A 26,269-nucleotide genomic window follows, 5' to 3' on the forward strand; every position below is an offset into this window, starting at 1 on the left:
GGCCCGGCTGCTCTCCCAGAGCCAGGGGCGGCCGTGTGCCACCCTGCCCGCTCCGAGGTGCCATCCCCAGCGAGCCAGCGTGCGGGACTGCGGGACGAGCAGGAGCAGGAGGAGCAGGAGGAGGAAGAGGAGGAAGAGGAGGAAGAGGAGGAAGGTCCCTTCCCCCGGGGTCCCTGGCCCGGAGATGCGCCCATCGGGGACAGCCCTGGGTCCCCACCCAGCCCGGCAGCAGGGGCTCGCCCAGGGGCTCTGGGCACCCCTCAGCACCCGCCTTGGCACCGCGGAGAGGAATGAAAGTAATTGGGTTTAATTAGCCTGTGTAAACACGATCCTTAAATTCGTTGCCACATGAGGGTTTTGGCAGTCTCCAATAAATTAATCCTTTTTATTATATCAATGACAGGAAGATGATCAAATAGGCTTTGATATAGATTTTGGGATTTAGCACCTAGTAGCGCTCTGACACGCTCGAGCTTCTGCTGCTGCTGCTGCTGGAGGCAAGAACGGGGCTACAAACAGCGTCTGCTCGAGTGCTCCCGCCGCAGCGGGCCCGGCGACAGGGGAACTTTGAAGAGAAGTTTGTCTCCAGGATTTGTTGGGTAAGCTGGGTTCCCAGAGGGCAGGGGAAGGACGGGACAGGGGAGGGAGCAGCGGGCACAGCCACCGGGCCCCGAGGCAGCCACCGCGGCCGGGGCCGAGCGGAGCCGGGGACAGGCCCTGCTCCGGGCCCTGCCGGGCTCTCCGGGGCCCAGAGCCGGCAAAGCGCTCCGTGCTGAGCCCCGGGCTCTGCTGGCGCTGCAGGAGCCTGGCACTGCAGGAGCGCTGGCACTGCAGGAGCACTGGCATTACAGGAGCCCTGGCACTGCAGGAGCCCTGGCACTGCAGGAGCACTGGCACTGCAGGAGCCCTGGCACTGCAGGAGCACTGGCACTGCAGGAGCCCTGGCACTGCAGGAGCACTGGCACTGCAGGAGCCCTGGCACTGCAGGAGCCTGGCTGCGGAGCCTGGCATGCAGGAGACACTGGCACTGGCACTACAGGAGCACTGGCACTGCAGGAGCCCTGGCACTGCAGGAGCCCTGGCACTGCAGGAGCCCTGGCACTGCAGGAGCCCTGGCACTGCAGGAGCACTGGCACTGCAGGAGCACTGGCACTGCAGGAGCACTGGCACTGCCGGGCCGGTGCTCCAGGGCAGGGACGCTTTCCCAGGTACAGCCCAGACCCGTGGCTCAGCAAGGATGGTAATGCCAGCTCTGTCCTTCCACTGTCCCAGCTGCAGGAGGGAGCCAGTGGCTCTGTAATTCACAGGAATCAAATTCAGTGGCAGACAGGTGCCCCGGGGTGCCCACAGAAGGTGAAGGGCTCCATGTCCCACCTGGGAAGGCCTGGAGACTGGTTCAGCTACTGTGCCATCCCAGATATGCCCCATCCTCCCTGGGCATGATGGCCCAGCATCTGATGCACACAAAACCTTCTCCAGCCCCTGCAACCAAGGAAAGGATCACTGGATGGGTATTCTAATCATATATTATATTACCATGTCATATTAGACTAATAAAATCCTAATATGATACAGGAATGGGGAGCATATCATAACTCCTCTGTGACTAATACAATGCAGGCAATAAATCACTCCAGGGCTTATCCTTAACAATTGTATCAGAGCTTTCTGTGTCACACTGATAACTCAGTCCCTCTGATCTAATGGTTCACTTTTCTTCACAGTCCATATGGCAGTGACATTAAAGCTAATGAAATAAAATAAAATTTGCCAATCTTTGAAGAATTCCATTCTTTAAAAAAGATGTATTTTATTAACACAAACTGGAAACATCTTCAGTTACTCACAGTTACTTTTATCACATTGGAAGTGCATGGCACAGACGCTGGCAGTGGCACTGCACCTCGGCTCACGTGTGGGCAGGACACTGCTGCAGGATCACACGGTGCCACTCAGCCTCACACACGTGGGGCCAAGCCAGCAGAGCTGTCCCCACTGACCCAGGCCCGTGGGGCACAGATCCTGCCATGCCCCAAGGTCTCCCCGGCTCTTCCCCTCCTGAGCTCAGGATCCCTGCAAGCCCGGACACACAGGGCACAGCGGGCACAGCTGGGCACAGCGGGCACAGCCGGGCACAGCGGGAGCTTGCCACCTCTCCACCATCAGCTGTCAGAGGAAGGTTTGCTGCTCTCGGGGCTCTGAGGCTGTGGGGCTGCTCCCACGGCTCGGCAGGTCACAAACCAGAGGCACTGTGTCTCCCCAGCTTCTCAAGGCTCCCTCCTCCTGCAGGACACCCTGGAGCAGTGGCGGTGCCATGGTCCCCATGGTCCCCATGGTCCCCACGGTCCCCACGGCACAGCAGGTCAGACGGGGCTGGGGCTGGGCCCACAAGTGGCTGTGGGGCCCTGCCAGGGAGCAGTGTGGGTCTCTCCTCCAGACACCCTGGTGCCTGTCCCAGTGACGGATGCCTTAGTCAGGTCAGCGCTGAGCACAGGGGATGGCGATTCCTGGCACCTGCTGCAGATCCTCCTTTTGGTCCTGCTGTGCTCCACACAGGGTCTAGGGCTGGCACCTCCCATGGCTGGTGGGCTCCTGCTGCAGGGTTCTCGTGTGCCCAAAGCTCAAACGTGGGCGCAGGGAGTCAGGATGGTGCTGCTGAGCTGGCGGGGTGGGAGGGCTGAGGGTCTCCTCCCCTGGTGAGAGCCACGGCTCCTGCGAGGCTCCTTCAGAGCGTAGCTGCTGGGTGAAACACAATACACCATCAGCAGCTTGATCCTAGTACTGGTGCTGGCAGTAAACCTCCCTGATGCGTGATCAGGCCTCAAGGATAAGATGTTTATTATTTGCCATGGAACCACGTGGCTGCTCTCCAACGTAAGGAAAAGCCAAATTGCACTTGTAATTCAAAGGGACCCAAAGCCTTAATGCTGCAAAGCAGCAGCTAATGATGCCCAGCGGGCGTGGGGCACGCAAGGGCGGCCCAAAGGTTGTTGATGGCCTTCCTATGAACCTCCTCAGTGTGTGACAGGTCCTTGCCTGTGGCCAGCAGAGATGTGATCAAGATGAGGGACGTCTGAGTGTTCATTACGCTGCCTACTACGCCTTCGCTGACACACTTTACATTTAAAATACAAAATACCATTTCCACTGAGCTGTAGCACGAACACTGAGCGTGCGGACTTGGGGAGCTCCATTAGCAAATGCAAATTGTTGGGTGCTTTGTCCTCAGCATGCAGAAGTCTTCGGCAGTCCACAGTCCCCACCTGCCCCAGCTCCCGTTAACTGATAGCAAAGGCTTTGCAAAGCACGTCTGGCTCTTTACTTGTTTATTTAAATGCACCACCTGTGGAAGAAGCAGCCCTGTTCAATTCCAAACCTGCTCTGTGAAGAGAGCAGCAGCAGTCACTGCTGGGTGACAGCGTGGGGTGCAGTGTCACCACGGCCCGGGGGAGAGTGGTAGAGCAAAGGTATTTTACAAAACACCCTGATACGAGAATTGTCGAGAAAAGCTGAACCACGAGCTCACTGAATCATGCAAACAGTTGTTCAGCCCCCAAAGGAGCGCTGAAGGCTTGAACAGCCCAGGGGAAGGAAGGTGATGGCCCAGCAGCTCCTCACCGAGCCCCGCTGCAGCCGGGCAGGGCTGGTGCTGGTGAGCGCTCGGCCTCCTCCTGCCTAGCTGCACTAACCCGAGTGGTGAGTAGTTATATTTATCAAAGACCATTTGCTGCAAGTGATTAACGTTAATTTGATTTCCTGTGAGTCAATTTCCTTGAGATATGGTAAATAGGCTATTACCTGTTATTGACCTTTACTTTATTAAAAAGACTTAAAATTAGCATTTATATATATACGTCCTTCCAAAAAAGTTTTTTTAATAAAGAAAAATATTTTTATAATCGCATTAGACTTGCTAGCTGAGGCTATAGCTCCAAAGTTAATGTTAAATAAAAATGGTAATTAAGAGTGAATATGATGATGGTTTTTAAACTCATCTAAAGGCCTGACCCCTTCCTTTACCTCCATTTGATTTGTGGCTCCCAGGCAGAGCAGGGCAGCAGCAGAGGCAGGCGCTGGCAGGTGGAAGCCTTTGCCCAGGATGTGCCTCTCCCAGGATTTCCAATTCTCTCCTGGCAAGAGGGCACAAGGACCTGCTGGTGTTTATAAAGGGATGCTCAGCTCCTGCTCCATGCCAGCTCGCTCCTCTGGAGACCGACGCATCTCCTCAGGCTGACTTGAACTGAGCAGGAAGAAATTACGTCAACGTTTGATCATGAAAGCAAAAAGTTTATTCATGTTTGAAACTACATATAACTACCACGAGGAAGACTTTTCAATCCAGGGTGTAATCCAGTTAGAAAGTAACACGAAACGGTTTAATACATTAGAATCACTGCCACAAATTATTTTCATGACTCAATCAGTTTCAGAATCGCATACAATACAAAAGAGAGAGAGAAAGGGCCCCTGCAATCCAGGGGGATGTACAGTACTGAATACTGAAGTCTGTATGCATTACAATTAGTTGTTGGTTTTTGCGTGTATTAGTAACAAGATGAAGAACATTCAAAATGCTTCTCAGTATTTACAACAGTTGCACTGTTTTGTGTCCAACCTAAGACCCCATGTTTCCACTTCCGCTTCTTTAGCAGTTGCCAAGGCAACCCTGATTTGTAGGAGATTACAATGTACATTACATTTCGTGGGGAAACAAAGAGTTAATTACAAGATGCAAAAAGATAAGAAAGAGACAAACTACAGCGTGAGTATCGTTCAGAGGTAGTAAGTGAGCACTCTAAGCTACAGAACATGTTGAAAGTCTATTGGTTTGTATGAGTTCGCATGAGGTAATAAAGCTGTGTTTGATTGGTGAGATGTATAAATACTCTTTTGCTACACTATGTACAACACTCCATATCACGGTGCTCTTTCCTTTCCTTTTCCTTTGTTTGTGGTTTGCTGCCAAGCAGAGGCACCAGCCCTTGGCAGGCGCGGGTAGCACCCAGCTCGTACTGTAAAACCCCGGGTGGTGGCGTGCACAGAGACCAGCAGCAAGAGTCGGCATCTCCCAAGAGCAACCTGTGTCCGTGTCGGGATTCCGAGGGGAGGCTCGGGCTCCGGGGGGGCTTTAGCAAGAAAAGATGCTCCTGGTTTCCAATCTAATTTGTAAGACAATAGATCTCAACAAAAATGTGACGAATAAGGATTCTTAAACACGACCATTGTTAACCGAAATAACTGAACAGCTCTTTTTATTCCAGCTCTGTGAGAGATATGAAAAGATGAAACACAATCAAAGTCTGTGATTCCTGTCGACTTTCCATGGAAATATGCACACAATTAAATTTGGGTGAGGCGGTTCTTTGTGTCTGCTCTTGCTACTGAGGTTAAGCTTGTCCTGTACTTTTACCCTTAAGGCCAAGTAATTGGCAACTGTTAGACCAACATCATTAAAACTGCTGATAATAAATTATGATAAAATAGTTACAGGGCTATAAACAATGCTAAATCTTGGCCTAATTGGATAAAGTGCTTTTTAACATTGTGTGTTTTAAGTATAAATACAAATGATTATGATACCTTTAAAAAACAGATTTACCAAGTTTTCTAATAAGACAAGGTTTTACAGTAAAGCTGTAGGTGGTTGGCTACAAAAAACTCTTTCCTTTTTCTCCTGCAACTCTGAATGCGCTAATCAAGGCATCTCAGCTCAGGGAAAAAGTGTTGCTAGGAGATTAGTTAGAGGTATCCGAGTGCACACTTCCCGGCCCTTCTGTAGGGGAAGTCACAGAAGATGGAGTGGTTGCGTCCTGCCAGCCTCCATTAGCCTGCAAAGGCAAAAACAAGTCAATTGATACCATTGCGCATATTAATTACACCGCGGCCGATGGCGGGGCTGCTCGGGAAGGGATTGTCCCGCACTCTGCAGGGCTGTGCACGGGCAGGGAAAGCAGGAGCCCTTCAGCCAGATGCTGCCTGCAGCCAGGACTGTGGGATTTCTGCAGAGATCATCCCTGTTTTAATGAGGAGCATCCCTTCACCGGCGCTTCAGCCTTTTCCCCTGAGAAGACAAGCCTGGGGCGATCCGTGTTTAACCCCCGCGTGTCCCCTCACTTCCCCAAGTTCGGCATGGCCTCTCCCCAGGGCAGAGCTGCCCCCCCGGTTCCCCGCACACGCCCCCCAGCTCCGGGTGAGGGCAGGGCGATCGGGCCCGCAATTATCCGCAGCGGCGGCGGCCCCGCTCCGGCCCGCTCCGCGCCGCGGCTGCGGCCCGCCCGCCTCAGACCTGCCTCAGCACGAGCAGCGCAGGAACAAATTTGCCTTATGTCTCGGCCAATCGAGGCAATTGCTGGAATCAATGTCTGATCGGATTTCGGCTGTGGCAGACAGCTTGTCGCTACATATTTTTATGTCAGTCAAGAAGAGGGAGGCGCGGGGCTCGTGAGTTGGGGGACGCTGAGTGGAAGTGACGGGGAGGCCTCAGCGCAGCGCCCGCGAGAGCGGCCCCGGCCGCGCCGCCGCTGCCCCCGGCCCTGGCAGGGAAAGGTTAGCAGGGAAATGTGCTCCCGGGGCTCGGCCACCCGAGCCCTCCGGGCCGGGGACACCGTGGGGACGCGCGGAGCAGCGCCGGTGTGTCGGGGGAGCCGCGGCCGCCGCCCCTCGCACCCCACAGCCGGCCCGGCTCCGCGCCATCCATCACGGCACGGAGCGCCGGGCGGCTGCACCGGGGGAGAGCAGCCTCCGCAATTATCTCCTCTGCAGATGGAACAGCAAACAGCGCAGCTCCAGCCTGACAAACCCGCGGTCTGGGCTTCGCAGAGATGAACGGCAGCACCGACCCGCAGCAGGCAGGCCGCACCCCGGCGCCATGCCCGCTGCCCGGGCACACCGAGCGGGCACAGGCCCTGCTCGCTGCGGGAACACCGCAGGGTTTATTTTGTAAAGATACAAGGAGCTACTTAGAGAAAGAAAAACTCTTGTGCAGATATGAGTCTAAAGATATTCCATCTGAAGTAAACATCATTCCTCTTTTATCCAAATTTATAAACAACAAATGTACAATATTTTTACTCAGCTTGGCAGCTGGAAGAGAGGTTGTCAGCAAGCATTCTTTTTTTCAAATAAATTAATCCTTACTCTGGTGGTTTGAGATTATGCACTGTATTATACAACAGCGCCTTATCAGGCCTCATCAGTGAAGATGGAATTCATGTCTGTAAAATGCTGCAGGCAATCACAGTTTCATATTTTATCATGTTGATAAGGATATCGCAAATTCTCTGAAGCATTTCAAAACACTTAAATGAAAAAGGAGAAATGCAACTAAAAGGCTTTTTATATGGTTTGTTGTGGGTTATTATGAGTTATTTATAAATCCAAAAAGAAAGATTTGACATTTCAAATGTAAAAGATTTGAGTATTTAATGGTACTTTTTTCCCCTTACAATTGAACATCTTCAATCACATTTTAAATCATTAATATTTACTCTCATGGCAAGTGGCAACTCAAAACGGGGGGAAAACCTCCCCTTCCCTGTGGCTGCAGCAGCTCACCCTGGGTCTCCCCGTTCCCCTTCTCCGTGGGTTTCTGGGGCTGCTCAGCACCCGTACCCCAATCCGCATCAGTTGGGAAGCACTGGGGTAGACCCTGTGAGGGGGAGAGGGTCACTAGACTGGGAATTCTCTAATTTTAGAGTCCATGAGTATGAAGGAAAACAAAGAAAAATCACCTCTCAAGCAAATACGAACCATTAAAAAATACATAAAGCACTAATTGTTGCAGCTGTAAGTGTGAGAAGGAAGCTGGGGATGAGGGATGAGGGATGAGGGATGAGCCGTGCCGTGCAGCTCGCTGCTGCCGCGGGGTGCTCCTTCCCCGCTCGCAGCCCAAGGAAGCAAGGAAGGAAGAGCACATCTCCACATTGATTTATCCCGGCGCCGAGCGCAGCCGCGGGCACAGCCCGCCCAGCCCGGGCACTGTCACATCCCATCGCTTACGGCCAGCGGGAGGACATTTAGCACCTATCACCATCAAGCCCATAATCCCTCAATTTACTGGCATCTGTTAGCCAGACTGACTGCTCGCCGCCGTTTGGAGTAACGAGGCCAAAGGTGCCTCTCACACGCAGGAAAAATGGGCACCCCTGAAATGGCCAAAGGTGCATCAACGTCCCTCAGAGCTGGCACAGGCAGCACAGCACAGCTCCCTGCCTGGCTGCGAGCCACGGGAGCCTCTCGGAGGCTGCTGCCTTTTAACTCATAAGGCTGAAACAAATAAAAATTCAAACCATTCATAGTCACAGATCTGGAATTTCTCTCTTCTTACACTAACAAGCCTTACAGCTGCACCAAGGGCTGCTCTGTGGTTCATCCCCAAAGATGTGATATTAAACAACACGTTTGCAAGAGCAATTAATACAGGTATTAATGACTGCATTTACCTGCCACTGCGCTTATGGCTCTCCAAACCACTGTTCCCCCGGGTACTCACATTTAAATTATGTGGACTGTACAGTGAATTTCCTCCCAAGCCATCATTGTATCCTCCCGTCTGATTGATAACATGACGCAGGGTATCCACCTTAAAGTGAGGGGAGACAGGATTCATCATTCCAAATCTATTAAAACATCATCACTTACAATAGGCAACATTTTGAATTATGTGAGCCAAAAGGGTTTAGCATCTTCTATGAAAGGCAAATTTATCAATCAAGACTGACTGGCAGAATTTCAACCAATCCGTGCCCGGTAGAGCCCATACATCTCTGCTGCTCTCACCACCAAACACAACTTCCAGCACCGCAGCTCCTGCCCAAGTGTCTGCAGCAAATGCTGGGAATGTTCACCCGCCTGTGTGCGCTGGCATGTGTGCAGGAGATGATGGTGTGTACACAGCACAGAAACCATGGAGCCAGCCCTTCTGAGGGGGCTGGAACAGTGACTGGCAGTGAGGTCTATTGTAATCGCTCAGTCAGAGGCGTTCTGACATTTAAGTAAATACAGAAATAGATGAATGAATTAATAAATAAAAGTTTGTCCAATAAATGAAAGAGAGATGGGAGAGTTGTTTGGGTTTTTTTAAAGGGCAGGGGAAGGAGGGAAGAAAGGAAAAAAAAGAAAGAAAATTTCACTGGATTTACAGTGTCCATGGAAGTCAGATGCACCCAGTCCCATTCCATGAGCTCAAGCCAGAGCCGAATGCATTCACAAAGCTTAAAATTTCAATCAGAAAAAAATCATTCTTTCCTTAATATTTGTGAAATTCAATGCCGGGGTAAGAATAGGCCACATCCAGAACTATGCAGCCTCCACTCTGCAGCGAGGCCCAGACCAGTTAATAGAGCCAGAGTAAGGTGGAATTTTTAGCCCAAACCCTACCCTGCCAGAAAGGCCCTGCTGGGGGCATTTCTCCTACCTGTGACTGCACATTGGCTCCGACTTGGGACCCCTGGTAAGAATCCCCATTCAGACTCTGCATGTTCATGAACATGTCCCCAGAATTTGGGAGGTTAAAAGAACCAGAAGAACCTGGAAAGGAAAGAGTTAGGTAGCTGAATAACAGAGAGCTGCAAAAACATAACCCCGAGACCTGAGGGCAGGGGAAGGAGAAGCAGCAGGACAGGAGAGGACAGGCAAGGCTCAGTGGAGGGGAAGTTGCTGCCCTGGCGTGGGGTGAGCGTGGCCACGGATCCCAGCTCTCAGCCCCACACCAGAGCGCTGTGCTGGGCAGGCCTGGGAGCTCCCTGCAACCCAGGACAGCTCTTCCCTCTGGAAGAGCAGCCTGTACTGCAACGTTTCCATATCAGAGCTGTCCCCCTGTGGATCACTCCATCATGAGGTGCCGTCACCAAACACACATTTTGAGCCTGTGCTTTGTGTCTCCTTCCAAAGGAAATGCTTGGCAGTTCCCAGTTATGTGGTTTACTACTGTTAAAGACGGAACCCTTTTCTTACTTGCTTTTAGTTAGTCTTTTTTTCCCCGTGGTTCTCTATCCTCTTCAAAAGTTGTCCACAACTAAGTCACAGCAAAACTTGACTGCAAATAGTGTTTGTGCTTGTGGCATCCTTTGCCCCTGGAGCCCAAAAGAGCAATGCCTCCCTCACACACTCCCTGACTAAGGCCATGCTCAGACTTGCAAAATGTCATCAGCACACCATGAGACCTGTAGCAGAACATGTGGCAGAGTAACTCCGAACTAAAGTTCCATCCTTAGATTTCTATTCATAACATCAACTCCATTTCAAGCCATCCAGATTTTAAACTCTAATTAGAGCATGCTAAAATATTCCTCTATTTTGTTGTTCTCTTGACAATAAATGTAACAGTCCTACAAAACTAGACTTGGACCTCTGCCCCATTTTACATCCTTTTCAGTGAATGAGTAAAAGCCTAAAGTACCTACAGAAACAAAGAAGGTGCCAGAAGGCAGAGCCCGGCAGCCGTTACCGCTGCAGGAATTGCACGGCCCCACTCTGCTCTCCCCTGGCTGTGGGAGCTTGGCTGTGGAGCAGCTGGGACCTGCCACGGCAGGGCTCAGCCCTCGTGGTGCAGCCCGGCCGCCCCTGGGCTCAGGCCTAGCCCCTGTGCCAGGACTGGCTCTGCTCTGCATCCTCCTCACCCCACCGAGCTCGCTGGGGCACGCCGGGGCCCTGCAGGAGGCTGGAAGGCAGCAGGCAGTACGTACCAGAATTTGGTGTGGTGGGGGAGTTGGTCTGGTTGTTCTGGACAGCCGCGGCCACGGCGTGCGCTGCAGTCACGGCCGTCTTTGCCGCGTAGAGATTGGCTTCCTCCTGGAACTTCCCAATGTTCTTCTTGTACCTGATTCTCTTATTGCCAAACCAGTTGGACACCTGCAGTGGAGAGAGGTGGGGAGGGTGAAGGACACGAAGTGCTTGGCTGGGCAAAGCAGGATCCCTTTGAGATGTCACAAACATGACCCATACGTGCTCTGGGTAACTGAGCACTAACCCGGATCAGTAAAACATCACCGTGGAGCTGGGCTGACCTGGCTCTGCTGCTCTCTTGGCAAACTGAGGCACAACAAGTGACTGATGACTGCACATATCCCAGAGCTTACTGTACCACGGCATTGTCCCCTGCCACCATGGGCCATTTGTCAGCAAACCTGTGCAAGACCCAGAAAGCTGCTCAGGGGGGACCAAGGTCCGGTTGACTGAGGGCGAGCGGGCAGTGAGAGCAATTGTTCTTTATTTTTGGGCTGGAACAACCTTGGCAGCCCGCTCACAGAATCGTGTTTGGTTGGCTGAAAATGAAAGGAATCATATAAATCAATAATGGTTGAAAAGTCACTTTGTCATGTCCCTTTGAAGATCTGTGCTGAAGCCAAGGTGGCTCCCAGGGCACCGGCTATTAACCCGCACAGGGGTCACGCCTGGAGCCGCTCAGGGAAGTTTGTATAATCTTGCTTAGGGGCTTTGTTTAACTTCAGCTGCTGTAACAGAGCTCCTAAATAACAAACCCAGTTTGGAACATGGACAATGGCCAACACAGCAGAGACAATAAAAGAGCAGCTCCAGCAGTAAAGGGGAAGGGACCAGTGACAGCCCAGTGGTTATCAGGCAGCCACAGGGCATGGCAGAGGCTGGGGCCCTGTCACAGCACCCAGTTCAGGACCCTGCTGAGGCAGGAGCCAAATCCTGCTCTATTTGATGTGGCACAGGCTTTTGTTTAACCACAATTAATGGAAAACCTCTGGCCTTTACCAGTAATATGGAAGGTACCTTATACATCCTGCTCCCCTGATAATACTCCGCCATATTCTATATATTGCACTTAATATCACCTTGTCAGTCAGAGAAGCAATAATACATTAATGAAACCCAGCAAATAATTATTGTGTACAATCAGATTATGCTTTATTAACAGTATCATAATTGAGGAATCTCTGCACATCAACCGTATTGTCCACGGATGTGCACGAGACCCCTCTGTTTATGCACGCCCCTGGACCAATCAAACAACAGCCATCACTAATAAAGGTTTATTTAATTCTCACAGTAAAATTTTAATATCACCAGCAGCCTGGGGAAGCCTCAACGAGTGGATTTGCTTGACATCAGATCGTTTCCATTCTGCTAGTCCCAATACTTCTTAATCTTTAATATCAAGGCAATTAAAATTAATGGCCACTCATCCAGAGCCACTGTGGGCAGTGTTTCCTTGACATCAATTGTTTGATGGGATTACCTAGAGGTTAAACTAACAAGCAAGGTTTAATTGGAAGCAATGAGAGGAGCAGTGCTCGTACGTTATGTTTAACCCGCACACCACATCTAAATGAATATCCAGAAATGTTCAACTCTTCCTCAGTCTGAGCCCGGCCTCGGGGCTGCCAGAGGAGCTGCAGCAGCCCGGGGTGCCACGGTCACTGCCCCTTCCCCTCTGCCCAAGGACCCTCTGTGCTCCTGTGACACAGCGCAGGGCAGAGCGTGCCCCAGCCTGGGGAACGTGGGGACACCCGGGGACACCCAGGGACACTCAGAGACACCCAGGGACACCCAGGGACACCCGGGGACACCCACGGACACCCACGGACACCCAGAGACACCTGGGGACACCCAGGGACACCCGGGGGCCACAGCTGCAGCTGGGAGAGCATGTCTGACATGGGCAGCTGGACCTGGCCAGGACAGGGCACTGCCCCAGCAGGCTGTGCCAGGCAGGATTTAGGATCCCTGCTCACCTGGCTTGTGCTGCCGGGCTCCCAGGGAAGACCTGGGTGCAGGTGCTGGGCTCCCCAGGACCCAGCTCCTCACCCAACCCTGTGCTCACCCCAAACATGGAAGTTGTCTCCATTGTGAGCTGCCTCACAACACATTTTTCATTAAAACAAACTATCTCTTCACATAAAAAAAAACAATGAACATCTTTCTCCTCCTGATCATTGAAGGCCAATTAATTAATTGGGCTTAATTGTATATTACATTTCAAACAATACTGTTGCACTTATTTATCATGTTAATTGCAACGTTAAATAAAAAGACAATAAATTATTACTGAAATCATCAAGATGCCTAATGTGGGATTTGGGATGGGGCAGGCCTGCCTTGTGCCTCCAGAGTGGGTGATTTCCTGGGATAAATCAGTGCTCATTCGGCAAAGACACAGCTGACACAGAGCATCACTGCTGGAACTGGGGAGCTGCAGATTCATGGAAATCTTTCCACTGTGTTTCCATGTTTGCAGCACACACTCTATGTTCCACACCTAACACATGGTACAAACCAGAAAATGTTAAAAATCAATGTTGCACAATTACAACATTGATCTGTGATCTAAACCCAGGAGTTTTACCTCCAGAGCTATTTCATTATGCTGCAGCTTTTTTCCTTGCTTCCCACATGAAGTCCAGGGGTAAGAGCCCCTCCATCCACAGTTTTCCCTGTCCACCTGCTCACAGAAACACTCAGAAGCAGCAGGGACCAGAGGGGTGCTGGAAACCAGCTCCTGCATCCTTTCTTTAAAACAATGTTAAATATATTCCCTTGTCAACCACATCCTTCCTTTGTTTGAAGCAGTGAAAAATGTTATTGCTGTAGCCCAGTGCCCCGCTCTCAGCACTGGCTGTGCCCTCTCTCCAGCCCGTGTGATGGACTGATGGTCGTTTGTGACACCCTGCAAGAGCTCATCTGCAAAAGTATAAAACATCAGCCTCGCAGCCATGGGAGGGGAGAACACACAATACACTTTATCTCCTCCAACGTGTGCTGATGGGGCGGCTCTGAATTACAGCCGACAATGTTCTCTGCTAAGGACATTTTTTTCCCCAGAATTACCTTTTCCGCACTCTTAAAAATGAAATTGTGTGAGGTGTTCATCTTAATAAATAGTTTGTCTTTATGCTTTTCTTGAAAAACCTTCTCTACATATTATTTTAAACACCGATATCAAAACTGAAACCATCGATCTCCCACCTGCAATGAAACGATTCTGGGAGACAATTTTCTTTGCAGCTCAGTAAAGTGCCATGGCAGCAGGATTTCCAGTCAGCAGCTTAATCTGGGGGGAGGATGACCCAAAACACTCACTAATTAAGTGTTTGAGGGAGAAAATGTTCTGCCATGAATCTGCCCCCAGCGTGTACAAGGCACTGACAGTACAAGAGAGAAGCACTCGGGATCATCGTTAGGAGAGGCTACAGAGGAGCCTGGCTCAGCCAGGGAAAGGACAAAGCCTCTTCATCAGAGACGAGCCAACAGCTCCAGAGTTTGGAAAGCCATCCCTAATGTTATTTATTCCTTTTTCCAGCTCTTTGTCCCTCCGGGGTATTTGCAGCACAGGAGGTAAATGGGGCATGGTGACAGGCACGGCAAGGTCCAAGGGACACTTGGTCAAGGCTGAAAGTACACACTCCGAGATGTTCCATGGAGCCCCGAGCGGGGCGCAGCTCAGGCACGTCCTGGGATGCCATGGCTTGTCCCCTGTGATGCTGCTCCTGCCAGGGTTCCAGTGACTGCTCAATTCACTGCGAGCTCTGGATTGCAGCTCTGAGTGCTGCTGTCAGTCACCACAGCACTGTGGGGGCTGCTCTGCAGGGCCTGCTCAGAGCTCCCCTACCACATGGCCTCAAAAACATACACCCTTTTCAGTAAAGGAAAGATACCTCCAGCCCAGTTCGACCTACACAATACCAACTAAGCCTGCAGTACTGCCATGCAGCCTCTGGAAGTGCCTCTGGAAATCAAAGATTAGAATACCCATGGTATTCATGCTCTCCAGCTGTGACAGCAGATCCATCAGGAACTCAAGCAAGCAGCTGATCACAGGCACTCCCTCTCTCTCATACATGCTCCTCTCCCATACATGATACGTGGCCCCATTTCCAGGCTTTACCACATCAACACGAGTTTTTCCAAGTCGTTATAACACCTTGCCAGAGTGTAGCTCCAGCCATGCCAAGGGCCCAGCCCTGCATCCCTGGTGCCAGGCTGGGTGGGCAGCACTGCCCTCGGACCAGGCTGGCAATGTCACCCAGCAAGGCTGAGGCTGCTGGATGCAGTGCTGTGGAGGGCACAATGCAGCTACTCCCATCGCTCTCTCAGACTTCCTAATGGATTCAAGGAACAACTAATTCATGTCTGTATCAAATATTAAAAAGACAAACCTATATTCCTGTCACAGGCTCCCTGCCACTGCTGGGTTGCTGGACCATCTGCCTGCCTTTTATTTCATTCTACAGCATATACATTAAATCTTATCAAACAACCAATTAAGAAAGAAATCAGATCTATTAGCACTAGAAGCAATCAGTTATGGCTTCTCAAATGTTCCATCTCATTTCCTACAGTCACTTCAGCCTTATCTTGATCTTTTTATCTGTCCACACCAAGGAATCACTGAGCCCCTTCCTGCCAGGCACAGCTCACCCCTGGGTGCAGAGGGAACAGCTCTTCAGCAGGTCTGCTGGGCTTTTTCACATGTCATCTTGCCCAACTACATTAACCAAAACTGAGGAACTTTTGGTTTGTTTAAGTTGGTGTTGATGGCATGGCCTCTCCTAACCATACAGCAGGCTGCCTTGGATCACACTGAACATTTCTGGACACCACTCACTGAAGGAATTGCCACAAAGCATCTCGTGCCAAGGACTGGAACCAGCAGCAGGATTAAGGCTGCAGACCACAGTGCCCTGGCACTCGTGTGCTCTCAGGCTGTTTGGGGGTTCCAGGCACTCCCAGCAGCTGCAGGGATGCCTGAGGGCACTGAGAGCAGCCCAGCAGCCACCACGGGGCTCCTGTGATGCCAAGGGCAAGGGAGGAGCAATGGGAGAGGGAACAAGCTGTGTGCTGAATTTCCCCCAAAAACTTCTGCCCATCACCACAGCTATTTTAAATGGACTGGGAGAAACTGCCTCCCTCCCCACCCCATACCTTCCCTGGCACCGAGCACAGCCCCGTGCCACCCCATTTGGAGTGGGTATGTGCTGCATGCCAAGGAACAGGCGAGGAGACAGCAAGGCACACACACGTGCCCTGGGGCAGTTCTGCCAGGGCTGCTGCTGGGGGCAGCCAAAGCCAAGCAATTCCAAATTTGGAGGAGCTGGGCAGACTTTCATTTGAAAGTCTTCAATAAAGTGCCTGAATTTTTCATGCATTCAATGGAGGCCTATAAAGTAAATCTCAACTCAGGTCTTAATTATAAAGCTAAAGGTTGCGTTGCTAATAATGCCAATAGTGCAGCCTGCAATCATTAATAGTTAACACACACGCCGCAGGCACCATTCCTCTCAAGGAGCTGAAATATTGATAAGGGAGCCGAGGGAGCAGGGAGGAGCCAGCACACCAGCTCACCAGGAGAGGAGAACTTGGACACTGCAGGGCACTTCCCTGCCGCACAAACTCAGGTTCTCCCCAAGCTGTACAAGCCAGATTCGTGGGAGAATGACTGGGGATTCTAGCAAACATACAGGCCACGTGGAATGCCAAGAGGTGTTTTGCTCTTTGAGCTGCCTGCTGAAGGAAAACTCGGTGGTGTCACCAGCCTGAGCAGGATACCAGTCTGAACTGTGCAGGTATTTTGGCCCACAGGGAAAGCAGCTGCAGCCAACGACACCCTGTGGGGACAGGGGCCCTCCCTGCTGCTTACCTGTGATACCGTGATGCTGCACTTCTTTGCCAGCTCTTCTTTGGCTTCTTCACTGGGGTAGGGGTTACTGAGGTGGGAGTAAAAATACTCGTTCAAGATTTCTGTGGCTTGTTTACTGAAGTTGCGCCTTTTCCGTCTGAAATGAGAAAAGGAAAACACCACTGTTCCTCCAGGTGCCAGCAGGTCCCTGGGTGGATGGGGGGCTCACAGGCTGTGCTGCAGCACAGAGCAGCACAGCAGAGCTGTCCTGGCGCCCTGATCCCTTTGGGCTCCCCAGCACCATGGGAGGGAGCAGCAGGCAGCAACACCACACCCTGCACCCTGCACCCAGCCCCAGGGGCTCTGGACTCTGCCCCTGGCTTCACACCCCCACCTCCCTGCAGGGCTCATCCCATGGGAGCACAGGCCCCGTTCACACACTGCGGGAGAAATGGTGAGGCAGGTGCTGAGCCAGCAGCCTCCCGTGGGGCTCCTCCACAGCTGGGTACACAGCCCAGCCCAAAGCTCCCGGCCATTGCCAGCAGCAGCCTGGCAGACCTCCTTCCCCTCCTTCCCTTCAGCACAGGTCTGCTGGGGCCCTGCACAGCTCCCTGGGGTCAGGATGGTACAACAGGATGGGGCAGCCGTGCTGATGTGTCCTCACGTGGCCTCCCTGAGCTAATTGGCTTCCAACAGCAAGTGGATTTCAGGGCTTTGTGAGCGAGACCCATCTGTGCCCCCTCCTGCCACGGGCTGCACGGGGCCTGGGCTCTGGCCCACAGGGGACATGGGACAGGCCCAGGGGTGTCACCTGGCTGGAGCCTTGCAGAGAGCACCTGCACAGGAGCCTGCAGCCCCAGCCATGGGGTGTCACCTGGCTGGAGCCTTGCAGAGAGCACCTGCACAGGAGCCTGCAGCCCCAGCCATGGGGTGTCACCTGGCTGGAGCCTTGCAGAGAGCACCTGCCCATGCTCTGCCCAGGAGCCTGCAGCCCCGGCCATGGGGGCAGCCCTCGCCATGGGGCAGCCCACGGCGGCAGCGCCTGCACAGCTGCAGTGCCACCCCTCCGTGCCAGCAGCTGCTCTCCTTCAGCAGAACATGCTCTGGAAGGCTCCAGTTAAGCATTTCCTCGGAGCTCCTTCCCCCAGGGCTGCTGCAATCAGCGCCGGCGCCCCAGGCCAGCCGGCAGCCGAGCGCAATCCCCAGCGCGCTCCCGCCGAGTATCACGGTGCTGCTAACTGCACTGTATCCTGGAGCAGGCAGGCTCCCTCCCTAGAGCTCTGTTTATCTCATTACTATGCTTCCGCTCATTTTGCCTTATTTACCTTCCTCCTTTTTAAAGAAATCACTTTAAAATGTACATCTGCAGGCTCTACCTTTGCGTTCCTGGAGCTCTCCATAGACATCTCCTCCAACTGCCTGCAATTACCCTGATTTCCCACACCTGCCAGTGACCTCCTTGTTAATAACATTATTTTGGTCTTGTTTAGCTCCTCACAGCTTTCAGGTGTGAAGCGTGAGCTGCTGGAGGAGGGAGGATGCGTGTGGCGCCTGCTGCTCCTCCCTTTTCCGCTCCTGCTCTGCCAGGCCCTGCTCTGAGGACAGGAGCCCTGTGAAGGGGATGGGGCTGGGGATCACTATCCCACCTCATCAGGCTTCAAAACAATTCTGACTGTGCCTAAACCCCCCTCCTAATCCCTGTCTGCCTGCCTCCTGGCAGCTTGTGGAGCTATCAGCCCGCTCAGGCCGCCATGGGTCCTGGGGACAGGCACCGAGCTCCAACAGTGGTGCAGGTGTCCAAGGTGGGGAAAACGAGCCCAGTCTTTGCACTAAAATTTGAAGAAAAGACCTTGTTGCTTCTGAAGTCCTACTGTGCAGGGGTCCCTTGCACAGCAGCTGTGGAGGAAGGCTCCTGGTGGGACAGAGCAGCCTCTCCCACCCATCCCTGCTGACATGGGACTCCACTCCCAGTATGGCCAGGCTCTCCTGGGCCGCCCAGAAATTACTGCTTCCCCCCAAAAAGAGACAGGGCCACTTGCCTCTGCCTTACCTGGCATCAAGGAACCTTGATCTTAAAATCATTACTGCTTCACAAGTGCTCTGTTTGAGCTGCATCTGGATGGAGCTGAATTTTCGATGAATGATGCCCACCATCCTCTCAATCTCCTTGGGAGAAATGGGACGTGTCCGGCTCTGTTCTCTGAGGAGGTTCATGACATGAGTGGTAAATTCATTACATGCCTGTGGAGGAAGAAGAGGCTCAGACGTGGGTTTGTGCTGCCCCACAAGGACACAAGCTCTGACCTGGCTGTCGGGGGAAGGCAGCACTGAGGGGGACCCCTCACATGGCCCTGTCCCCTCCACATGCATGGCCACAGGATCCCACCCTGCCCAGGATCCCTGCAGCTGTGCTGGGGCAGCCAGGGGAGCCCAGGGACACAGCCCTGCTCCTGCCACGCTCATCCCTTCCCCTTTCCCAGCCTTGCAGAGAGCCTCTCCCCATGGAGAGGAGCAGTGGGATCAGCCCCGGTGGCAGCTGCAGGCAGGGGCAGGGTGTGAGTGGGGACCTGCACTCCTCACAGCCAGGGGGGACACCCCGAGCCCTGTGCCTGGCTGCCCCCTGCAGCACCTGAGGCCTTTCTGAGGCACCATGTCCCCGGTTTGGGTGGGTTTCAGTGGCACTGTGCCCACTGTGCCCACGCTGTGCAGCCGAGGCACTGAGGGCAGGCACAGGGAGCCCTCAATTACCACCCCCAGTCTGTGACATGGTGATATAAACCTCAGACTGAGCCACCACCAGGATGCCCCTTGTCCGAGCCTCCACACATGCTGCTCTCCTGACTTCCCTTTGCAGGCTGGAGCCTGACAGAAACTCTGCTAGCTCCCCTCTTCCCTGTCAAGCCAGGCAGCAAAATATGTACGTAATATGTCTGACAACCACATTTTCAAGGATTCTCCAACATTTCAACATATTATGCGATGGAAGGAGTTAAAAGTGAAAAGTTTATGCATCTAAAAACTCATAATTTCCTATAACATTTGCTGAACGTCTCACAACTTATTAAGTGAAGCCATCTATGAATGCAAATGCTGATTAGCAATTTGGCAATAGCCCAACATTCGCAGAATTCACATAGCTTTTCTTTAAACCAGTAGTTCATACATGATTAATTAGAACATCTCATTTATGTAGTGTGCACTTTAGCTCATTACTCTAAGTAAAATTCGTTAAGTATTTACATTTAGATAATTAAAATCTGGGTACACCCTTAAGAAAGATGCATACACTTCAGGCAAAGTGATTTTTTTTCTTTACACTACTGAAAGTAAATTACAGGCTAATTTACATCCGTGCAGCACCCGTTGGAGGCAGCCCTGGTGCAGAGGCCTCCGCTCGCCATCGAGCCGCTGCTGCTGCCAGCCCCTGCCAGCCTGGCTGTGCCAGGGCTCCAGGGGAAGGGTTGGGCATTGCTCACCCTCACTGCCCACCAGCCCCTGCCAGCCCGGCTGTGCCAGGGCTCCCCAGGCTCCAGGGGTTGGACATTGCCCACCCTCACTGCCCACCAGCCCCTGCCAGCCCGGCTGTGCCAGGGCTCCAGGGGTTGGACATTGCCCACCATCACTGCCCACCAGCCCCTGCCAGCCCGGCTGTGCCAGGGCTCCAGGGGAAGGGTTGGACATTGCCCACCATCACTGCCCACCAGCCCCTGCCAGCCCGGCTGTGCCAGGGCTCCAGGGGTTGGACGTGGCTCACCCTCACTGCCCACCAGCCCCTGCCAGCCCGGCTGTGCCAGGGCTCCAGGGGTTGGACATTGCCCACCATCACGCCCACGCCTGCAGGCTGTCCAGGGCCCAGGGTGCATGCCCACGCCTGCCAGCCTGGCTGTGCCAGGGCTCCAGGGGTTGGACGTGGCTCACCCTCACTGCCCACCAGCCCCTGCCAGCCCGGCTGTGCCAGGGCTCCAGGGGAAGGGTTGGACATTGCCCACCCTCACTGCCCACCAGCCCCTGCCAGCCCGGCTGTGCCAGGGCTCCCCAGGCTCCAGGGGTTGGACATGGCTCACCCTCACTGCCACCAGCCGGCTGTGCCAGGCTCCAGGGGGGTGGACATTGCTCACCCTCATGCCACCAGCCCTGCAGCCGCTGTGCCAGGGTCCCAGGCTCGGGGGTTGGACATGGCTCACCTCACTGCCACCAGCCTGCCACCCGCTTGCCAGGCTCAGGGAAGGGTTGGACATTGCCCACCCTCACTGCCCACCAGCACGTTCTTTCTTTCACCAGGGCACACCCCGAGCATGCAGAAGTTCAGGCCCAGCCCTCTGATCAATGACACCAGCTTTGGCTCACTCAGGAAATGTTGCACAGAAGGGAAGGGGACACGGGCACCAGAATGCAGCAGCTCTCCCCCTGAGATCAGGCAGCAGCTCTGATTGTTCCAAAATACAGCTGAACCCAAGAATTTGGCACTGGCTGGGTGTTCCAGGCACGCAGTTTGCCACAAGCCCCCTTCTTTTCAGATTCCAGGTATTCAATTTTAAAGTACAATAAAATTGGCAACTGTTGCGTTAGAAATATTTTCAGGTATGTCTTTTCTATAAGAGATTTCATCTCAAAAACTGGACTTTGAAAAGCAATAATTAGTTTCTTGCTTTCAAGAAGCAAAAACCTTTCTCTGACTTTACTCAGCTTGCCTGATGAGACTTGGTTTGGCTACAACTGCTGGGAGAGCCTGGGTTTAATTCATCTCCACCAGCACCTCCCCTATGCAGAGCTGCCTCACACAGCACAGTGGGAGGAAGCTCAGAAGACTCTGATGCTTTGTCTTGTTTCTCTTGTTTATTTATAGCGTCCAAGCTACTTGATCCCTTTTCCAGGACTATTTTTCAGGCCTCTGCTTGGTGCCTGAGACATTATTAATAATGTCAGGTTATAAGTGATGGCCTTGTTAACCTGCTCAGAAACCTTGTAGGAGCAGGGATGCTCCTGCTGCCTCAGTGCTTCATCACGAGTGCGCATGAAAAAGAGAGGAAATGGCCCAAAACAATGCTGAGGGGCAGGGTGGCAGCCAGCGCTCTGTGAGGCTGGCGGTGGCTTCTGAGCTGCCACGCCTCGCCCCAATTCGGGGTGAATTCAGGAGACATCTGTGAACTTGGGAAGTGGGTTCCCAGCTGCTCCAGGAGGCCTGGGACCCTTACAGTACTTTTGCCTACAGCAAAAAATGTATTTCAGTGTAATTACAGCAGATAGCTTTCAATATGTCATCTCCGTTATAGGAGCTGTAAATTATGGAAGGCGCTGCCTGTGCGTGGCCATTTCTCCCGGCGCCCGGCGAGGCAGCGCTGGGTGATGGCGTGACACACTTTCCATTTCTCTTTCCCTTTTTTTTTTTTCCTGAGTGCATTCCCCTGACTGGCAACAAATATCAGGATCAAAGCCTGCCTGGAAATGTCTCCAGGAAGGCGCTCTGGTTCCTGCTGCCGTGGGACGGGGCTGCCTGTGCGGGCAGGATGGCAGGAGCGGCTCTGCACCACGGGCAGGTGCCCAGCACGGGCTCCCCGCTGCAGGAGCTCCTGCCTCCCAGAACCTGTGGCGCCAGAGGCTCAGATGCCAAGCCCTGGCTGCCTCTCGGGCACTGCAGTGAGACAAACCAGCAGGAGACAGTTTGCTGCCAGGCTGGGGAAATCATCATATGTCTGTTGAGCAGACGTGGCTGGGTGTCAGGATCCGTGGGGAAGCATGCATGTCTCATCCTCTGCTCTACCTCTCTCTCCTGCTCCAGCAGCATTTGAGCATCCTCCAAAATTTCCTGTGGTGTGGACGGATGGCTGTGACATTTCAGCTGAAACCTTTGTAAATGGAGCTACAGGGCAAAAAACGCTCCTGCTTCCCCCACGTCATTAAACTTATTAGAGTCCAAGGATGTTTGCCAGGAAGCGGCTGCGAGCACAGAGCTGCTGCCTCTGTGGCCCAGATCTGCCTGCAGCCTGTGTGCTGTGCCTGTGGGAGACACGTTCATGCCACAGCCACCCCATCCCACACTACAGCTGCACCTGGCAGGGCGAGGAGGGCTCGGGGCTCACCAAGGCTGCTGGCCTTGGGGTCAGGGGAGAACAGCAGATTCATACACAGACCATGACAGGTGTTTGCTCTGGTATTTGTTCTCCACTTGAACAACACAGTGGAAAAGACAGCACAGACAAGGCAGTGCCACTGGCACCTGAGACACACGGTGCTGCTGGCACCTGGCAGCACGTGGCAAACGTTCTCAGTGCCACCGGCGTGCCCAATGTGTTGGGTCACCAGGTCCCAGGGGTGAACACAAACCCACAGGTCTCTGCAGCATGCTCTTCACTCCAGACAAAGACACTGTGCTGGCATCCGCCTGAACCAGGATTTCCCCAGTTTCTGTCCCCAAGCCTGGGCCAGGTGCTCTGCTGACGCCTCACTGCCCACTCTCCTCAGACCTGCTCCAGCTGACCTGCTGTGGCCAAGTCTGTGCCAGAGTATCCTGCCACCTGCTCCAGCAGCCTGTGGGCTGAGATGGCCAAAGCAGCCCCTGTCTGCCTGTGCCCCCCAGCTTGCCAGACCCAGCCGTGTGAGACCTCACCAGGGCAGAGGGTGGCACTGAGTGACAGACTCTCTCCTCCTCTCTGCCTTCTGTGGGCTGGGCAAAGGGGAGAAACACGGGCTTGGGTGCTGCTCTTGTGCAGTTACAGACAACAGAAAACACTCAGACATGCAAGACATGCGTCCTGGCTCCGGCCAGCAGCTCCTTGGAGCCCGACAGACAACAGACTGCCATGGTGGCTCTCTCTGGGCAGAGGGGTGGGGAAGGGGAGGAAGGGTTGTGGTCCAGAGTGGGCAGCGGTGGGCACTGGCAAGCAGAGGAGAGCAGTGTCAGGTACACGAACAACTGAGAGACTGATGTCTGACCTGTTCATATTTCTCCAGCTCTGTGTGATAGATTTGTCTGATCTGGGTCAATTTGGCTCTGTAATCTGAGTGCTCAATAGAGTTATCTGAAGACCCTCCAGAGGCTGCTGCGGCTGCAGCTGCTGCCGCCGATCCCCCACCTTTCTCCGGACCTGAGACTCCTTCTGCCAGAAGCATATTGTCTAGTCTCATTAGCTGAGGATCGGGAGGGTCTTCCTCCTGGGCTCCTCGGATGCTCAAACCTTGGGCAGAAAAGAGAGAACAAGAGAAAACACAGTCAGTACTTGTGCATGTGCCCGCCTGCCATGAGCCCTCTGTGGCACCCGCCTGCCCGGGGGCCACGGGCACAGCCTTGCCCCAGCATGGCCCCAGCACCCCACGGGCACAGCCCTGCCCCAGCCCTGCCCCAGCCCTGCCCCAGCACACCAGCCAGCCCCATAAGACGCAGTCTGGCAGTGCCACAGGACCCCCTCTGCTCCCACACACAGCAGGAACAGTACCTGTGTAGGCTGTGCCAGATGTGCCAGCAGCACACAGCTGCCAGGCATGGAGCTGGGCACCAGCAGGGTGCTCCATGCACTCAGGGCACAGCACAGGATTCCACACTGGCTGTCTCAAGGTGGACACACAGTGGGAGGTGACCCCCCCACTGGCCAACTTTCCAACTCAACAAAGCACAAGGCATTAATCTTGCTCTAAAATACACATTTTAAACCTGTCACCTTCATTTAAAACTATAATTCCCTATAATTTCATGGGAATAATAAAAATGTCTTGTCATCTCTTTAAATTATTTCTGTTGCCTGTTCAGAGGCACACACTGATGATACCACACATTGTCCTGGCATGTCCCTGAGCTGGCACACACGTGTTGGGGACAGCCCAGGCCACCCGTGCTGCAGCCAGGGAAGGTGGTGCCGCACCTGGGAGTGCCTGCAGCAGCAGGGCAGGTGGTGCCTGGCCAAGGGAGTGCTGCACCCACCCCTCATTCCCTGCACCCACCCCTCATTCCCTCGTCTGCCCGGCCCCACTGCCTTGGCACCGCTGCTGGCCCGCAGTGCTGTAACACAGGGGTGATTCCCTCGGTGAGTTGTTCCCCTGTTTGTCACTCTCCTCCTCTGCTCTGCTGTCAGATTGTTCAATAACATCCTGGTTTTAATCCACTCAAGCTTTCCTTCCCTTCTCATCAATGATTTCTGCTGTTGTTTTTCCTTTTAGCTTCTGGACCCTTTCTCAGTCCATGTTTATTGTGTTCTATTCCAGCTGTTATTCCCCAGCTGCATTTCTGCTTTCACTATAGAACTCATCTCCTTCCCACTATCCCATCACAGTCCCACTCTGCTCCCAAATGCAGATGCCTAGCAAATCCTGCAGCAAAATAATTTGGTACAATTGCAGTGATTTCTGCATCATGTACTTCCATCAACAGGCCAAAGTGAGGGCTTTGTCCACGCAGGCTCAAATCAATATTGCAAAGCCCCAGCCCCTGTCCATGAACTGACTCAGTGAGCGAGCAGCCCCCAAGGTGCAGCAGCAGGAGCTGAGGCTGCACTGAGGCGCAGGAGCACTCAGGGCCTGGAGCACAGGAGGAAGCTCGGCCATGGGGACAGTGACAAAGGCACTCAGGTGTCTGGCACGCGAGGCAGCGTGCTGGGGGCTGGTGGCACAGGGGTGGCACTCTGTGCTCATCCCACACGTGCTCCCACATCCAGAGCATCCCATCCGGAGCGCAGGAGCCGCGGACACCCACAGGCAGAGGGATGACAGAGTGTGTGTGGGGACGCAACATTTATCCTGCCCCTCAGTGAGACACATCATTCATTTGAATGGCAAAGCCACGGGTTGATTAGCTAATTCTAACAAGAATTAAGCTGTGTGTTAATTCGGAGCTTTCCTTATGAACTATATGAAGCAGATCAGCACAACTAATAGTGTCTGGTGTCCCTGGGGGCAGGGGCCTGCAAAACTGATGAACTCTGTCACCAGTGAGACACGTGGCTCGTCAGCAGCAGCCCCTTGGCTGCAGGTCGAACACTCCCCACGTTGTCTGGGAAGGAGCCAGAGCATCTCGCAGGCCCCTCAGCACACAGGAGCATTCTGCTATAGGCCGGCAATAAAGCTGCTCCTACCAGCACCTGCCTTTATAAATTACTCTTGATTTGAATACACTGGTAATATATGTATTTTTTGACATATAAGCTCACACTTGGTGGCCATTGTTTCCCTCTTTTATCCCTCACTCTATCACCCTGTGAGTTTATTACTGTTTAGCTCACTGACCTTTCAATGCATCGAGGAATTAAGGTGCAGCAGGGACGGGAAAGAACACAACAATACATCACTCCCAGCAGAGCCACCGGCGCCACCGGCGCTGCACGGGAGAGGAATCGCGGCAGCGCCCACCCCATGGGCACCAGCAGGGCCACCCCATGGGCACCCCATGGGCACCCCATGGGTGCCACTATGGCCACCAGCAGGGCCACCCCATGGGCGCCGCTATGGCCACCCCATGGGCACCCCATGGGCGCCGCTATGGCCACCAGCAGGGCCACCCCATGGGCACCCCATGGGCACCACCACAGCCACCCCATGGGCATCTCACAGCCACCCCACAGCCACCAGCAGGGCCACCCCATGGGCACCACCACAGCCACCCCACAGCCATCACCACAGGCACCCCATGGCCAGCATGGGCCCCTCACTCATCCCACGAGGGGCCAGGGCTGCCACGTCCACCCCCTCCCCACCACT

General features: G+C 53.5%; 1 protein-coding gene across 6 annotated transcripts in view; it reads right to left on the reverse strand.

Moving 5' to 3' along the window:
• Positions 1 to 1,042: 1,042 nt before the first annotated feature.
• The window catches only part of PBX3 (PBX homeobox 3), a 107,804-nt gene continuing 82,577 nt past the window's right edge, over positions 1,043 to 26,269 (reverse strand). For 3 of the 6 annotated variants that reach the window (XM_064727439.1, XM_064727438.1, XM_064727437.1), the window contains 7 exons: positions 23,519 to 23,760; positions 18,636 to 18,826; positions 16,607 to 16,742; positions 10,686 to 10,851; positions 9,416 to 9,528; positions 8,492 to 8,581; positions 1,044 to 5,828 (listed from right to left, as the gene is read on the reverse strand). In XM_064727439.1, the coding sequence (XP_064583509.1) occupies positions 5,736 to 5,828; positions 8,492 to 8,581; positions 9,416 to 9,528; positions 10,686 to 10,851; positions 16,607 to 16,742; positions 18,636 to 18,826; positions 23,519 to 23,760 (1,031 nt within the window). In that variant the 3' untranslated portion in view covers positions 1,044 to 5,735. Of the gene's footprint in view, positions 5,829 to 8,491; positions 8,582 to 9,415; positions 9,529 to 10,685; positions 10,852 to 16,606; positions 16,743 to 18,635; positions 18,827 to 23,518; positions 23,761 to 26,269 lie in introns of all 6 variants that reach the window. The other 3 variants (XM_064727441.1, XM_064727440.1, XM_064727442.1) reach the window with 2 other exon arrangements.

This window comes from Zonotrichia leucophrys, chromosome 17 (assembly GCF_028769735.1).
Source record: "Zonotrichia leucophrys gambelii isolate GWCS_2022_RI chromosome 17, RI_Zleu_2.0, whole genome shotgun sequence".
Classification (NCBI taxonomy): Eukaryota; Metazoa; Chordata; class Aves; order Passeriformes; family Passerellidae; genus Zonotrichia; species Zonotrichia leucophrys.